The sequence below is a fragment of the Gymnoscopelus braueri genome (genome assembly GCF_963280865.1).
Source record: "Gymnoscopelus braueri genome assembly, chromosome: 15".
NCBI lineage: Eukaryota > Metazoa > Chordata > Actinopteri > Myctophiformes > Myctophidae > Gymnoscopelus > Gymnoscopelus braueri.
Window position 1 is genome coordinate 23,009,564 of NC_137620.1, and position 17,725 is coordinate 23,027,288.

General features: G+C 41.2%; 1 protein-coding gene across 8 annotated transcripts in view; it reads right to left on the reverse strand.

Moving 5' to 3' along the window:
- The window catches only part of mark2b (MAP/microtubule affinity-regulating kinase 2b), a 76,684-nt gene extending 58,959 nt beyond the window's left edge, over nucleotides 1–17,725 (reverse strand). For 5 of the 8 annotated variants that reach the window (XM_080451870.1, XM_080451869.1, XM_080451866.1 and 2 more), the window contains exon 1: nucleotides 16,266–17,724. In XM_080451870.1, coding sequence (XP_080307996.1) covers nucleotides 16,266–16,316 — 51 coding nt within the window. In that variant the 5' untranslated portion in view covers nucleotides 16,317–17,724. Of the gene's footprint in view, nucleotides 1–16,265 lie in introns of all 8 variants that reach the window. The other 3 variants (XM_080451867.1, XM_080451863.1, XM_080451865.1) reach the window with 2 other exon arrangements.

Consider the following 17,725-nt stretch of genomic DNA (forward strand, 5'->3'; position numbering starts at 1 on the left):
ATGTGACAGTGACATTAGCATCTTCAGAGAACGGTATTACTTTGTTTTATTTCAGAAGTGGGTTAGCAACATCCAATTTGTCGCTGGTGTTGGACACAGTAACAGTTTAAAAGGATAAAAGTCTGTATTTCTGTGCACTCATATTTACAGTATATGCAATGCATATATATTTGTATATTGTTTGTAATTTTTCTTACTTTCATTCCCTTTGAATATTTCTTTTTATGATATGTTTATTTGTTTTATTATTTGTTCTGCTAAAAGTAGAACTCAAATAAAGTGTTGATCATTAACAATTATAATAATTTAAAAAAAGGATAGAAGTCTGCACAACAGCATTGCTCCTAAAAGTGTTTTTGTTTTTACTTTAAAACACAGAAAGTGGTACAGGTGGTACAACGTTTGGGCCACACATGACATTACTGTATTTCATGTCAAGGGTCAACGGTGGCCATTTGTTACTTCAGCCCTTGGCCTTTGGGCAGAAGTCAAGCCATATGTCTCAGACTCTATGACTGAGATGCAGCCTGTCGCCATTCCTTCTATTCGGCATTTGTTGTTCAAATGCCATGCCATCAGTTGCATATCGTTGCTGTCCGGCAGAAACCAGCTAACTCCATTTTAACGCTTTTGCTTTTTTTCCCCATAAATCAGGGCCATTGAACACCCTTTACATCTGTGTGCTGGACTTGGTAAAAAAGTATTGAACCAATGAAAAGCTTTAAAAAATGCTTCTGACAAAACCAGCTAACTCCATTGGATCCTCAAACGTTCTGCTAAGAGTTAGCTGGTTTTAGCTGGTTTTGCTGACTCCAGGCCCCACCCCCTTTTGACCTCCAACCTCATTGAGAGCTTGGCGGTCCATTCAGCTGTTCTTATCAATGATGAACAAAACCTCCTAACTCCACTTTTTTTTCATTTCCTGAAAAATGAAAATTTTCAGCTGGTCTCTGCCGGACAGCAGAGATATGCATGTTGTTAGTGTTCTAGGTTCAGTATATATGGGCCCCTTCAAAATAAAGGCCCCTTCTTTATGTCTTCCATCATTCTGAGAACCTCTATTTCCTATACTCCCATCTGTCCCTTAGCTCTAAATTATTACAGTTGTTGCTTGGCTCCATCTCTACAATTCCTCTGAATGAATGGTGAAAGGTGCCGGCGCAAACACCCATGTCCCATTATGCAGACATGTATAGAATGACAAACAGGCTTTCAGGAAGTCAGCACTTGTGCCTTAACCACAGTTGCGAAAACAGCACATTTAGTTGTACAGTTACAGATAGAAACCTTACTAACCACCAGTGGAAATAATGTTTTTTTGGAGTGGGTGGCTATATGGGAAATGCTCAAACTCTTGTCTCCTAATGAATGGGCCAGTAACAGACTGAAATTCAAAATATAATTGTACCCCAAAGCATTTGTATATTTCTATTTATGTCAATGAGCTTTTGGAACTGTACTGTAGGTTCAGTATGTGGACAGTCTTTATGTTATCTCTTCTCCCTTCCTCGGCCCTCTAATCAGGACGCGCAACGTAGTACCTCCATGGGTGTTGTATAAAGAGATCCACACTCAAGTCTTATGTTAAGCACTTTCAAAAACAGCAAGTCTACAAGCTCATGATGAGCTTGTAGATCGGCTTATTTTTGCTATTCGTCGAACAATGAAGTATATGAGCTCAAGTTGCGGATAACACTAAAAGGTCGGGTCTATCGCATTATAATACACTTTTGGGCTTCATAACACTAGTTATAAATGTTTATAATTATGCATAACATAACTTCATAAAACAAGGTTTATGAAGTATTATTAAGTCCTGGTCATAATGCCTTATAAGTTCAGCGGAACAGCATATTATAACTCCTATACATTTTTAATTATAAAGTGTCTTTATGTAGACACTTTCGTTCCGACTAAGTATGGTACAATAATAACAGTACCTGTTATTGAGAACTCGTCTAGTAACAGGTCAACTCGTCTCAAATAAATCTCTCCGTCAGCCACGGGTCCAACTCTCCCAACCAAAACAATGTGCAAGCATGTTCGATTACCGGAATACACTCATGCATGATAAATCTTTACCATGTATGACACCCGCACAGCCCCTCCTACTACTCCCACAGCCACAAATCACAACATAACATTTTCCTTGTTGATCTAAATAAAATAAAAAAGATATCCATCTTCTGAAGTTTGCACCCAAGTTGTATCCAAGTTAACAGGGGGTAGGAGAGTATGACAAAAAACCCAATGCCCTCGGTTTTGGGATGCAAACATAGGCCAGATGACTCTTAGTGGTTTGAAAAACTACAGGCCACGAGCTAAACCACTTCCTGGTTGTCTCTGCTATTCTTTTCATATCTGGTCAAACTATCATTATCTCCGCCAGGAGATCATGTTTTAGAATGAAGCGCTGCTGACCATCAAAATACACGACCAGAAATAGTTCAGTCAGCTAGAGCTGGGTAGTGTACATCAAATTCTCCAAAATCATACATATTTTAATGAATGATACAGAAAAATTCGATGTGCATTTTTCATTTCACATTTCAACCGTGTAAAAGAAAATGTCTCACTCTGGGGCTTCCCGTGATCTTCAAAAGCCATGGAAGTTTAGAGAAAATGTGACAAGATGGAAACGTATAGAAAATTGGACATTAGCATCATGACGATTCCTTTACATCATATAGCCCAGCACTGCTTCCAGCTAAGGAAGCAGTGCTAACTAAGTACATACATAACTAAGTACATGACTGCTATACTTTGCAGCCAAGTCGGCAGCTAGTAGCTAAGCTAACAAGCTCAACCATGATTTCTATGAGCTTAACACATCATAGTGTGCCATGACCTGTGCATAGAAGTCAAACAATAACCAAATTAGCTAGCGTAGCAAGTGTACATTTCTAAAGATTAATTATTCTCAGAGACGTTCATTCCAGCATCCTGTCCTGTAACAAGGCAAGGCCGTGATTTTATACATCTCAGTTATAGAGGCCCACAATAACAGGAAATAACATTACTGATAGCGGCGTGAAACTCAGACATGGATGGACCCCCACCATAGCAGTGGTAAAAAATAAAATAAAGCACTGAACTTTTGTTTATTGCTCATGACTCAGTCAGACTATAATGTCAATTTTGGAATTTGTTCATCCTAGGCAATTTTTTATCATACAGTGAAAATGAAAAGATCCACTATTTTTGGTGTGCGACACTGTTCTACAACAAACATAAAACGGGCTTAAAGCAGTTTCTTCTTATTGCAAATCTTTGGTCTGTACTAGACTTTATGAAATGACTGCAGTCCAATTTGGTTTTTGAACCAGAAAACCGACACATCTCACACACTGTGACTGTTTTGAAAGGTTCCACCATTAGCAACAGCATAAATACAACATGGGCTAAAAAAATATTATAGTTCCCTTCATGTCATCTTGTGAGCTACATTGGAGGCAGTCAACTGGATAGTGAGTTCAAAGTGGGACCTTCTTCTCAGCGCTTTCCTCCTCTCTTCCAGTTGTCCGTCTTCCTTCCCTCCTCTCTCTCCACCTCTTTCTTGTCTATTTTTGTCTGATCCCCCTCCTCTGGTTTTCAGCAGCTGCGAACCAATGCAACACACGTGCACAGTTGCATGCAGTCGTGCACACACATATACATACACACACCTCCTGTGTTAATTATAGACGTGTCAGAGGACAATAAGTGACATCATTGTTTAGTTCTCAGATCACATTACTCTCTGATGCTGGGTCTGACTCATGTAGACCAACTTAAAACCACAGACACACGAGAGCGCACACACAGACAGCAAGTGGAGTAAGACATGCACAAATTCAGGGCATTTCTGTACTTTGCTTCCCCTCCAAAAGCCCCCCAACCACCAATACCACAGACGGACTACACTACCATACAATCACTCAGCATTTTTTGTGTCTAAGTACACGAAAACTGGCAAACATTCACTGGCACAAGGAACTTCTTTTTGGCTTACCAGCCAGGCAGAATTTTTACCGGCCAAAAACAATGAATAGCTTTTTATTATATTGCCATGTGTTAATATTGCTATTTGCTATATAATACTCTCATATGCAATTTACAACAACTATCATAAACAACATAATGAATATTAGCTAAATTGTGACTGATGGCAGACCTGCAAGTTCTGAAATCAAATGGGGCATGGCAAGATAATCTATCCTGGCAAATGGCAAAAAAAAACAATTCAATGCACACACCTCAACTAACTTTTTCACAACCACACACACACACACACACACAGTGAGAGTGCTCTCTCTGTAGTGTCATGTTCCAAAAATAACTGATCTGATCTACAAGCCAACAACGCTTCAAATCATAAATCTGGTCTGGCTCTGAGCTTACGACGGTTCCACAACTCTCTCCATTTCCACTGAAAACGCTTCTTTTACATGATTTGTGTACACTTGCTGGCTGTTTCTGGATGCACTCATTTAAAGGAGTAGTTCACCCAAAAAATTGCTTATTTTCTATCAATTACGCACCGCAAAAAGCCCAATTTGATGACCAGTGGAGTGACTCAATTGAGACTGTCTTGAGTCCTGTCTTTTGTTTATATATATATAAACTAATCAACGCAAAGAGAGTCAAATACATTTTTCATAATCGACTAAATTGATTAGTCTGATTAACAACATAAGCCCTATTTCATGCCATTTCATACTGTGTCGCACAAAAATAGTGTTGCATCGTGGCACACTGAGCTTGTAGATCTGCTATTTGCTGCATTTAAAACTACCGGTACTCATTTAAGTATACTCTCGCTAAAATTTACTTATTTGATTGACACGTATCACATCCTACGAAATGACACACACCCTGTCACACACACTCATGTATACCGTATAAGCGACTACACTGCTTGAAAAGAAATGTTTTTTTATTTATTTTTGGTCTGTCTGTTTTTGTTTATTTTCTTTGTTTCTCCTTTTTTTCTCTTTGTTGTATTGCGTAGGTGGTATTTTCCTCATCTAAAAAATTAAAACGGACACTGGGATCTAACGTACAAGAATGTTACTCATACCCTGCTCTGCACAATTTATATATATATATATATATATATATATATATATACACATATATATACATATATATACATACACACACATACACATACACACAAGCTTATTAGCAGAATCACAAACAAAGAACAGATGCCATTTATTTCATGAAAATTGCCCAAAAAATCATTAAGTTCATTGATGGTTGGCAGGTGCTAATTTTGTTGCCTTAATGGCTCATTTGAGTCACTGGGTGCCACACTGCAAACACAATCGTGTATACAGACACAAAACCAGACAGACAGACAGACACACACACACACAGAGCAGTGGTGTTAATCCAGGGCGTTGCTGATCATGTTTTGACTCGCACCTCATTATGGCTGACCTTTTCTAATCTAGGTACTGGGAGAAAAGCAGCCATACAACAGGAGGAGGGAAGAAACGGTTAGAGATCACAGCCAAGCAAGCATCACGATTGGAACAATGGTTTAGTAGAGATCAGCAGATCACAGGTTTTTAAAGTGGAGGCAGCCAGGGGTTGACACTTGGAAAGGAAAATGAAATAAATAAGTTATTCATAAAAACAAATCATGTGGATCTCGGGTCCGAACGGCATGGCTTCAATCTGGATCTCTGACTTCCCGTGGCCAAGCCTACAGTCATCTACAGTATGACGTAGATGTCGTCTATGACCATCTACGACTTATGACTCCAAATTTGGGCAATGGTTCAGCCAGATCAGAGTCTCATTGACTTACATTATGAAATTGAAGTTAAAATATTTCAAAAAGTATAAAACATGTGAAAAACTGGCGGTTCATGAGGTTAGCTCCAAACACACAGACAGGCACACACACACACACACACACACACACACACACAGACCCTCTCATAGACGGCTAGCCTTTTATATAGCCACGCCGTAAACATGTGTACGGTTGGTATACTGTGCAATCCTACTGTCAACTTGCCGTTTGTGTGAGTGTATTCAACACACAACAGCAGGAACTGTTGTTAGGAAAGCACTGAACCCTGAAATCAAAATTGGAAGTGAAAAAGAAGCCTTGTTGAAAAACCTGATATCCTCCTGAACAAGTATATCAGGCAACTGCCGTTGACAGTTTCGTCAAGTCAACCTATTCACCGTTACATTGAATGGGCCCAATAAACCATTCCACCTCTCAGAAACTACAGAAGAAGAGTGCTTTAAAATAGCACAGTAGTCGACATGACAGTGGGAAGAAAGATGGCTGTGCGTGACTGTGATTCATCTCAGTTTAAAACACTAGAGTGACGTGTAAAAATGGGAAATTAGAACCCTGGAGAGGGTGAGGAAAATGTCAGTGTCATTCAGTTACTGGTTAAGAAGCCACTCACAAAGTGGTGAACAACTTTGGAAAACTAGACTTAAATACCGGTATATAATATAAAATGATTTATTACTGTGAGGGAAACATTTCCCCCTCCACACTTTATGGAATACAGCTATACTGTATATGGTCTCTGTTGGGCAGAAAGAAACCTTGTATGTCCATATTTAATCTCTTAATATTTCATACTTTGTGTTATGACGGTGTTGCACAAAGGTAGTGCAAATAGCTGAGCTACAGGCTTACAACGCATCACTTGTAGATCTGGCATTTTTGCTACTTTTGAAAAATGTTGAAAATTTCAGAACATTTTTTAATACTTTCCCCTGATGACATGCCCAAAATAGGGGCGCCAGGTTGAAAGTGGTTACGTCTGTCTGTGGGTTTTATAAATATTTAACCAATGAAAAGTATTTAACAGGCGCTTGTGTGACTAAATAATAACTACATTGGAACACAGGTTTATTTTTTCCCCCATTTCCTGAAAAGTAACGGTTTTGGACATACTGTACAAGGTTTCCGCCTGGCAGCGACGATGTGCAAAACAAACACGCTGGGGACAAAGACGGTTTCATTATGGGTAACAACACAACCGCATTACCACATTACATTACCACATTATACTGAATCTTGTGGGTGCGGAGGCAAACACACAGACACACACACACACACACACACACACACGCCTCCTGTCTCCAGGTCGTGATGACTGTGTTGCCATGGTGATCTGTCGCTGGCTGTAGTGTATCCTGCCCTCCCCAGCATTTGTGCCTCCCTTCTCTTCCCATCTCTCCCTCATTCTCTCCCGTTCAAGATTATCCATCCAGCCAACTCCCTGGGTGTCCTTTCTTTGCTTTGCTCTCATTCTTCCACTCGGTTATCTCTCTCGCTCTGTTTTAGCGGGTAGGTGGGCCTTCAAGTATCGTTACCACAGAGAGATCTGAGAAAGCCATTGTCTCCTTCCGACACGTGATTCACATACATAATCACTAATCGGCCATGTAGACCATGCGAGACCAACGACCTAAACACTGTATTGGCACACAGCTACGTTCACAATGAAGAAGACTTGGTGCAGAAAGGAATACTACAAATACCATGAGAACAGCAGCAATACATGCACAGCTTTTAAAAACTGTACTCAAATTAAAAGGCCAGTTTAGAAAGTACACATGCATTCCTACATCGTATTAAGTCCAGGGGAAGCCATCTTTTCACAATCGATTATTTTCTTAACAATTCTTGTTCTATCGATTACTTTTTCAATTAATCAAATAACTGAGAAGCATTATATATATATATATATATATATATATATATATATAAATTGATTAGTCTGATTAACAACTTAAGCCCTATTTCATGCTATTTTATACTGTGTCGCAAAAAAAAATGTGTTGCATCGTGGCACATTGTGAGCTTGTAGATCTGCTATTTGCTGTATTTAAAAATAAATCTATGCTGTCTCAATAGGGAGACAATGTGAAATATTGTACAGAAAGACTGTATTGTGAATATGAAGCATTATTATGCATAAATGTATTGTCTCTCCTGATAACAATAAAAACAATAAGTTGCAACAACAAAAAAAAAAACTATTTTATTCAAATGGGTTTGTTATATTTGATTAAATAGATTAGTTTGATTAAGTGTAATACTACTACTACTTATTTTTAAGACACTTGAGTCATACTGTAAGTTTTTCAACCTAATCCTTATTTTACAGAATGACATCTATAAAGGTTATACATAGTCTAATATAATATATAGACTTGATACAGTCGGCGTACAGGAAAAACCCTGAATGACCATGAATTAATGAATCTGCCACAATCATGACATAACCAACCATATGATCAGGGACAAAAAGACGAAGTTCTACCTGGTGGCCTGCGCACAGTACACCAGGAGAAGACACACAGTGGTCCTACTTACTGAATACACTACTACAGCCGTTAAACATTTAAACCCTATATAATTTGTTGACCTGGGTCCCCAGGGGTCTGTAAATGGCTACCTCCTATTGTTCCTCTACACCAAAAATAGCTGATCTACAAGCTCAAAACAGATCGGGTTGCAACATGTTGTGAGCTTGTAGATCTGCTATCTGCTGAATGTTTGCCTATTTCCGCTGAATGGTGGCCTATGATGACATGTGTCCAGAATGGGGACGCTAGGGTACATGATTTTAACTGTCTAGTAGTTAGACAACTTTTAAGACAGAAAGAGCAGTGAGATTAAAAAAACTGCAAAACTTAATCCTTCAGTTTGACATGCTCTCTGAGTAAAAGTCACGTTGAGTTGTACTAGGCAGAGTAACTACAGTAATTATAGCTTTTAAGTATTGTGGAGGTTTAGATTTTTCAACATTCTGATGGTCAAACCGCTACATAAATAAATGTCTGAGATTTATTGTACAAATGAAGGCATCTCCTCTTAAACAAGTATTCTCCAGTCACACAGACTCGATTACCGACACATTCCCTCACATATATACATACACACACACACGAGCTAAGCAAACCTATGAGAGGCCCCTTGCTTTAGCAAGGTGGTGCCACACTGGGTCTCAGTTTGCTGTGAATGCAGTGTCGTGTATATGTATGAATGTGTGTTTTTGCACTAGGATTACCCTAACTCCCTTGGGTATTTGCGTGTGTGTGTGTGTGTGTGTGTGTGTGTGTGTGTGTGTGTGTGTGTGTGTGCATGCGTCATGTTTGTATCTGCATATGTCAAACCAATTCCAAGCTTTGTTTGCTCTGTTGCCGCCACAGTGGGGATCTACAGTGAAGCAGTTGGCTGCCTGTATGCCCTCATTTTGCTGCTACGCAACTCTGTCCGTGTGTGTGTTTGTGCACACATGCACGTGGCTGAGACATAGCCAGAAACATTGCGTGCATCTGTATTAAAGTCCTGCTGAATAAATGTATGAGAAAATTGACTAGTCAATTAAACGGTGATGCCACTACTAATCATTTATTAAATTATAGTCGCTTAACGATCATTTAATATCATACTAATTATATTGCAAAGCGTGCATTTACTCTGTGAAAATACATTGTTTTGACCCACAGCTCTCCTTCAACTTCCTGAGGTGATCATGGTATCTTATTTCCCTTTTCAGCATTGTAATCCAGTGGCTGCCTCGTGGGTAAATTTATGGTAAAAAACTAATAACAGACATTTGGCAAAAACAGCCGATTTACAAGTTCACAACGCGCCGCAACTTGTTGTGAGCTTGTAGATCGGCTATTTTGGTGTAGATTTGGTATAGAGCGGAAAAGGGAGGGGGCCAAGTCTTAGGGATGCAATATATCGGTCATCATATTGGTATCGGTCGATATTTACTATTTACCAATTTACTAAGAATTGTTATCCACATTGTTTTGTCAATCATTACAAAAGGCTGTGAACAAGCCTTTTGTAATGATTGAAGGGAGTAAATTCTATCAGTGTTTTCCTGGGAAGCTTTCAAAGGGGTCTATTAAATTAAAGACATTTGAAAAACGTTAAGAAAAATAAATTTTCAATCTTTTCTTGTGCTCATCTTCTTCAGGAGTGACAGCAGCCACTTAGAAACAGAGTGTAGATCAGTAGGCCTAATGAATTAGGTAATAAGAATGCACTGGTTTTGTAGAAGTCTGCATCTACGCCCAGAATCACAGTTACTGTAGAACAGGTGTAATGCAATATCGGTAGTGATTGATTTTACCATGCAATTAATCGGTTATTGGCCAAAATGTCAATATTGTGCATCCCTATCTACTAGTATAGACTCCTGGGGAATGCAGTCAATGAAGTATTTGATTAAGAACATGTAGGCAGCTTATTGTAGTTAACAAATGTCTCTGATCACAGCTGTGATGGGAATATATAATCTTATTGTGTAGCCAAGTTAGAAGGTGTGTCACCCGTGTCATTTTCTGTAGAGCTCTGTCCTTTTTCTCGCTACTTCCGTAAAAGCTGGAACACATGTATGGATGGAACACATGTATGGGAAGTGGTATTGATTAGTCAGATAATTATCTTACTGCCGTTTGTTGACTCTTTGTCATTAAGCACACTACATCCACTTGTCTCACATTACTGTGTGGACTTCAACTTCCTTCTCAAAGGTAATCACTTCCTTAGGGGAAAGAAAGAGGGTTTTAACGCCATGAACCAGATTAAAGAGTATAGTAGATGTTAACATGGTTTCTTATGAAACTTAAACCTGTCCTAAAGGATAACAAGATGAGTGAAATGTACGTATTTGGAAGTGCTCACTAACACACTCTCATACACCTGAATGACGTCTTAGCCCTACGACAAGCAGGTCTGCAGTTAGGGAGCACACCCACCACCTGGCTCGACTGGAAAGGCCTGTTCTCTCCCCCGCTCCCTAAAACAATCCAACACACTCACACACACACACACACACACACACAAACCCAGCATCAAGACGCACTGAACTTCACATCATTGTTGGCAAAACAAGCACTGTAAGTGGCAATACAGTCTGTTTTTTACCAAAGTCATGATGACACACACATGACCATTTGATTTCTCTGGCGGGGGGACTTCAGCACTTTTATTAGACTTTGTAACGTGTGGCTTAATATAACTTAAGGAACACAATAAATTAACACAGAACAGTTTTTCATCCATTCAGATTTATTTGAGGTGAGAATGAGCGAGCATGTGACTGTGTGTGTGTGTGTGTGTGTGTGTGTGTCTCTCTGTCATCATGTTCTCTGTTGCTAAGGCCCTGGCTAGGTTTGTCTTTCAGTTCATCTGCCTAGTGACTGGTCTGGTATGGAGAGAGCCATAATTTATGGTTTCCTGGGTGGAACGGCTGTGTGTGTGTGTGTGTGTGTGTGTGTGTGTGTGTAAGCATGCATATGTATGTATGTGTGTTATAGATTGCTGGTGACTCATCCACAAGTAGCAGAATGTCAAATAGGTACTACTGTTTGCACACCACACAACCATTCACAAATACTCTCTCAAATACATTCCTGCTAATTCATGCTAATAATATGTCTGGTGTCTGTTCAAATACATAAATGTATATGAAGCTACAGGCTGTTTCTCCAGTATTTCCTCAGTGACACTTGAATGGACCCATTTCAATGCTAGTTTTTTGTTCTTGTGCAGGACCTGATGCCAACTTTGTCAAGTGTCCCAAACGGATACATTAGTGTTATAATCTTAAGTACATGTTCCAAACACTCTAGGTTATTATTTGTTTAAAAATTCTCATTTTCTGTCCCGGGTGTAGGTCATTTCATCTCTGTGATGGCCCACCGCCACTGAATTAATATAGGAATTTGTTCCTTGGGATTGTACAAAATGAATAAGTGAAATCGGGCATGTCTAAAAGTTTACATCTTTGCATCTACAATGGAACGGAGGCTTAACCAATTAAACCCTATATCGTCGCTGTCGGGTAGAAACCTTGCATCTCCATATTTAAAAACTGAATGCCCTACCTCATCATACAAGAGTGTTGCGCATTCAATTCCGTATTTCAATAGTAATAATAAAAAAGGAATGGTTTTTCTACATCAAATCTCTCGACGGAAATAACGGTTTCACAAGCTCACAACGGATTGCAAGCTTGTAGATCTGCCCTTTTCGCCAAATGCTCCCCTATTATAACATGCCCAGGCCAGAATAGGGACAATAGGGTTCATGTGGTTAAGTAGTGATTCGATAAGCACCAGACTCATATTTCTTATCAGCCAATTGGTCCGTGTTTTGGAGCTTGTCGCTAAATGTATTATAGAAGGGAACCTTGTAATGCTGGATGTAATTCAGGCCAGCCAAGTCAACCGTATCGCTCCAACATGACTCCATCTCTCCACCATTTCCAGCCACCAATCCTGAACCAACAAAGGCATTATGCAAACAATGGCAGTTGGTCCTCAATCTGCATTATAAAATCAGCCTGAGCGATATCATAAGAGTCCTATCATCACCCAAGTCCTATATCACACTGCAACCCATGTTAAAGAAATGGTTCAGGACCCTACGGCCAGGTCAAAACAATCTAAGATCCATCTATCTTATGTACATTATCAGGAGGAAAACTAGTTCTTCTCCAGTCAAGATAAGGTGATTTATGGAGATAAACGTCCATGGATGGAGACAGACACTAGTAGGTTTACATCATCCGCTGCCACCGGTCAGCTGATCAATCGGAACACCTCCACAGACACACACAAATTCCAAAGTCTCGCTCTCTCTCGCTCCGTCACACAGTACCGAGTGTCGCTCATGTGGTGTTAATGTCCGGTGCCATCTTGTCCTGAATCTTGAGACCTGACACCATAGGCTTTCTTTACATGGCCTTTTAGACTCTACACACTGTGTGTGTGTGTGTGTGTGTGTGTGTGTGTGTGTGTGTGTGTGTGTGTGTGTGTGTGTGTGTGTGTGTGTGTGTGTGTGTGTGTGTGTGTGTGTGTGTGTGTGTGTGTGTGTGTGTGTGTGTGTGTGTGTGTGTGTGTGTGTGTGTGTGTGTGTGTGTGTGTGTGTGTGTGTGTGTGTGTGTGTGATCTTTCACCTACAGACCCAGCTGAGAGCTGGCCATTACTACTCCCCACCCCCCAAAAAAACTCTCTCTTTCACCCCTTAAAACAACACCCCTGTGTATACTGTATGTAACGTAGGAATGAGCGTGGAGTCGGTGACAAAGACGTGACCTCAACTACATGAGTCGGTGAAGGTTATGGGCCACGGTGTGCGACTATGAGCGTATGGAAAAAGTAAAGTTGTGTGCGTGTCAGCATAGACAAACGCAACAGACCATGGTGCTTTATGGAGTCTCTGGGAAACAGGCATTGCATGCATGTCATGCGAACATACAGGTGTGTGGCAGCTACAGTATAAGGCTTATAATCAACTTATTACTGAACTCTGTTCCAGGTAAGGCAGGGTGTATGTATATTTGCTTACACCAACATTGTGTAACAGTGATTTCATATAGACGCTTACCTTTTCTCATTCCCTGGTATAAAGTACACACACTCTCCTTATAAGGGCAACAGAGATCCATTGTTTGCAACAGCCTGACACAGACACGCAGTGAGATCATAATATCAATATGCAGCTTCCGTCAGCGGTTTTCTCTCCACCGGGAGCAAAAAGGAAGACAATTTGAACTGTCTGGGCTTTTGTGACTCGATCTTGCCCATTGGCTGTCAAAAGCAGATAGCCAACGGCTCAATGTGTGATTGGCTCCGTTTCCACATGTGGGTTGGGCTATTGAAAGTTGCAGGTACAACTGTTTCCCCCTGGATAAAGACAGCTGTGCAAGGGGGCATGTTGGTAAAGCCTCTGTAGTTTCATGAAAGACTGCGAGACAATTAATAGCATCGAACTCTCCTGAGAGACACCCTTGGACACTTAACATTTTGAGTGCTATCTTTTGGCAACATTGTTCAAGATAAGTTACTACAGTTTTCCTGGGAGACTGAGGAGCTTCATATGTCCAACAGTATAATAGTATAAAATGGTATAGTATAAAATAGTATACAATGACATGGCAAATGCACGTCCCACATTATTCCCTGTGCATGAACAAGAAGTGCTAAGGTTTAAATAAATACAAAATAAAATTGAACTGTCAACTACAGTTCGTATACAAAATAAGCTGTAGCTGAAAATATTAACTTGTACATCATTTGAAACATCATTGACAGAAGCAGGCAACAGAAAGGAAAGCAGGTGTCTTATGTGAGATTATATGCACGCATCTCCTCTATTTATGGCACTGAATTATCAAAGCCGCTGGGTGATTGCGCAAACAAAACGTCACTCCACTCAAGCATAGTTACAAATACCTGTAGCTGCCCAACCAACACAAACATACATATCCACTCTCCCATAGACACACACACTTGCTGACATCATCCTCCGACTAGCCTGTCAGCATCATGCAACACAAAACACAGTTTTTTCCAGCCAAAGCACATTCACACACCCAAAGCATGTTTGTTCGTTTTAACTCGAAACATAAACGAGGCTCATCACCAGCAGTCTCTGTAATGCAAAGTACAGTCTGCGTTGGAAAAGTAAAAGTGGCTTCATTTCAGTGCCGGTGGCTCCTATTATAAACATGATAAATCTTGCAACTATACGGCTATCTACTATGCAGTCTTGGAGGCTTTGCTCCAGTCCTCCAATAATGATTTACAAAGCCGGGCCAGGGTTGCCCTGCCTATTAAAACTCTTTGAGGCCAAACAAGTGTTTGTCCCAAATACAAACATCAAATGTGCAGTCAGTTTTCTAAGAAGGAAAGAATACTTTTTTGGTACATTTCTTTTATCTACGTTTCCTTGGTTACGGCTTCAGAAAGGACACCAATCAACAGACAGCCTTATGTTTGTTCCTAAACGTTGCTGTGAGCTCTAAGTATCTCAACAACCCCCACATCCCTGGACAAAACCAACTCTGCTGGTGACGTTGCCAGCTAAGCTTCTCAAAATGCCAGCAGAAATCCTGAGAGAACTCATAGGAACAATTGCCTCAACAATGACAGTGCTAGCAGTATACCATTGATCTACTGGTTCTGAACTAGTGATCATGGTTGTGGTGTATTCAGCGACAAAACCCTGCTTCAATTTTGCTTTTGCTGTGAACACGAATAAGAAAATCGACAGCAAACAAAGACTCTTAACACTTTCTTTGTGCCGTCGTTTGAGGAGCATATAGTCACACTTTACTCATCTGAGTTAATGCAATTTTGGCCATGTCCAGCAGGCTGGCTGTGTGTCTGCCCCCCACCCCACCCCTTGTGTGATCACACAGTGCTTTGTGTGCCACTTTCAGGCCATCAATGACTTGATGTGCCCTGGAATTTTGTTGTTACGCCTGAGTGTGCCTCGGCACCAAAAACCTTTTGAAAGCCATTGTTCGATTTGATATATGAGCCCTGACGCATCTGCTTCCAAAGCAACAGCAAGTAGTTTGTTAAATTATTCCATATTCAAGTATCCTGACTGGCACAAACTTTTCGTCAAGCTGTCGCGAACTCCACTGTTTACTAGCGGCACTATACTGTTGATGGAAGCTGCTTTATTTGCAAGAGGAAATCAATTAGTATTCATGTTATAATATTTCATTTGCAAAGGCTAAACATACAGTTCAGAAAAATGTGGACCCCCCCATAATCAATAACTTGGTTTGTCATGAGGTCACAAAGAAAAGATTCTACAGTGTCATGTAAAGATTTGACATGTGCTGCAAAAATCAACCACCAATGACACAATGAGTGACACAAAATAGGCATTGATCATTCAATCCGAATTGAGGTAGTTCACTGTATTACACGAGGCTACGTCTAACAAATGTGGTGGTGAAGGACATGCCCTGGCTCACAGTCTAAACAGAAACCTAAAATTGTGTCTCACTCTCTCCCTGTCCGACTATAGGAGTGGGAAACCCAATGAGATTGCGTAGGCAAGCTGGTGAATCACTGCTGGGGTGGCAAAGAAAACATTGCAAGAGAGAGGAGCTGGAGAGAGAGAATGCCAGGACAAGCAGGCTCTCTGTAGAAGACCAAATAGAGACTGGCATTGTTGTTTTGACCCTGCAAAAGCACCAGTGACAATCCCAGATTGCAGGAAACGCTCTTGCCAAGCCTAATGTCAGGACTAGTCTAGAACAGTGGTTCTCAAAGTGGATTCTATGGACTCCCTTGGTTCCTTTAGGGGGGTCTACATTGACCCTTACAAGTCTGTAACTCTGACGGTATACAAATGGGGTCCATTTGCATACTGTCAGAGTTAAGGGGAGACCCTGACATTTAAAAGTTTGAGAACCATTCGACCAGCAATTGGACATGTTAGTTAGCTGTAAAAAAAAGAATCTTACCTGTCCAGCCGAATTCTCAATGACCTGCACCAGTGGGGCTCTTGTTGACATGGTTGCCCACCCCAAGGACTTAGACTTAGCAACAAAAAAAATGGGGGAGAGGAATAGTGAGACAGGGAGTCTTCTTTTAGTGTGTGTTGACCATTTAAAGGTTGTGACAATAGAGGTGAGGTCCAGTCAGTCTGTGGTGCTAGCCAGCTAGCAGCTCGGTGAATCAACAAGTTGAAATCCCATCCACATCAGAGGCTAGCCACGTTAGCCTGGATGGCTACCAACTAGCTAACCACCACACGTCCCATGTTTGTGTCAACAGGCAACGACAAAAGTGTGGTCCAAAAAACTAGAAACAATTCAACTCCTCGATGGTGTGCATCCAGGCAACTGTCCGTCGACAAGGTGTCCAAGCAGCGAGCTAGCAGGCTAACTGTGACGTTAGCTTCAGATGCTAACCTGTAGAGCTGCTAGGAGAGGTTCAACATGTTCCTGTCTGTCAACCACCACGTCTACCGTCAATGTTCATATCAATGTTTATAATAATAAAAGGTGACGTGTTGTGCTGTCTGTGTTCAGTGGTTTGTTTCCTTCTGAGGTTTCAAATCAAGTCCGAGGACTGGAAAACTTTCAGGCCAAAAACTTGTTTCTTCTTCTTCCTCCCGGTGGTGAGGTCGAGACCTTCCTGCTTGTGATAAATCCACAATGTTTGGAGGAAAAAAATAAGAATTATAACAGTATAAAATGATAATAATTAAAAGCCAAGGCCGTGTGAAACGATGTCACATGGCAACTGGAGAATACCGAATTAACTCGATTAGCTGGCTATAAGTGGCTAGCCCGGGTTAGCTGCCTGTTAGTTAGCCTGGTGTGTGTGTATGTGGAAGCGGGGCTAGTTGTTAGCCGCTTAGCTTCCACCTCCAGCCAGCGGCAGATCCGACCCACCACCAGAACTCACTACAATCCAACCCGGGACCCACCGGCACCGCTGGCCTGCGTGATGTGAATAACAGCTCGTTGGTAATGAACGCTGCACTGCGGGTGAGTGGATGATCGCGTCCGCTCCCTCCGGCTCGGTTCGGTTCGGTAGAGATTAGAACCGACGGGTTTTGATTTCCTTCCTTCCACGACGGGGGTGTCTCTCTCTTTACTCTGGAGGAAAGGATCAAGTTGTACAATCCATGGTGTTGTTCAACGGGGGGGTGGTTTGATTTTCGTGTGAACCAACGGGTCTGACAGAGACGGAGCTGCTGCGCCCCACAACGCAGCCTGTGATCACGATCCACTGCCCCTGATACCGGAACAAGACACTCACCACCACGGCAACATGGCTGCTGTTGCTGCCTGCTCTGTAGTCTCGTCTACTGCTGCTGCTCGCCTGCCTTGCACCACGACTCACTGAACTGAACGACGAAGAGACGAGGAGGCGAGTCGGAAACGCTCGGAATCACTCGGCTCTTTCCGGAAGG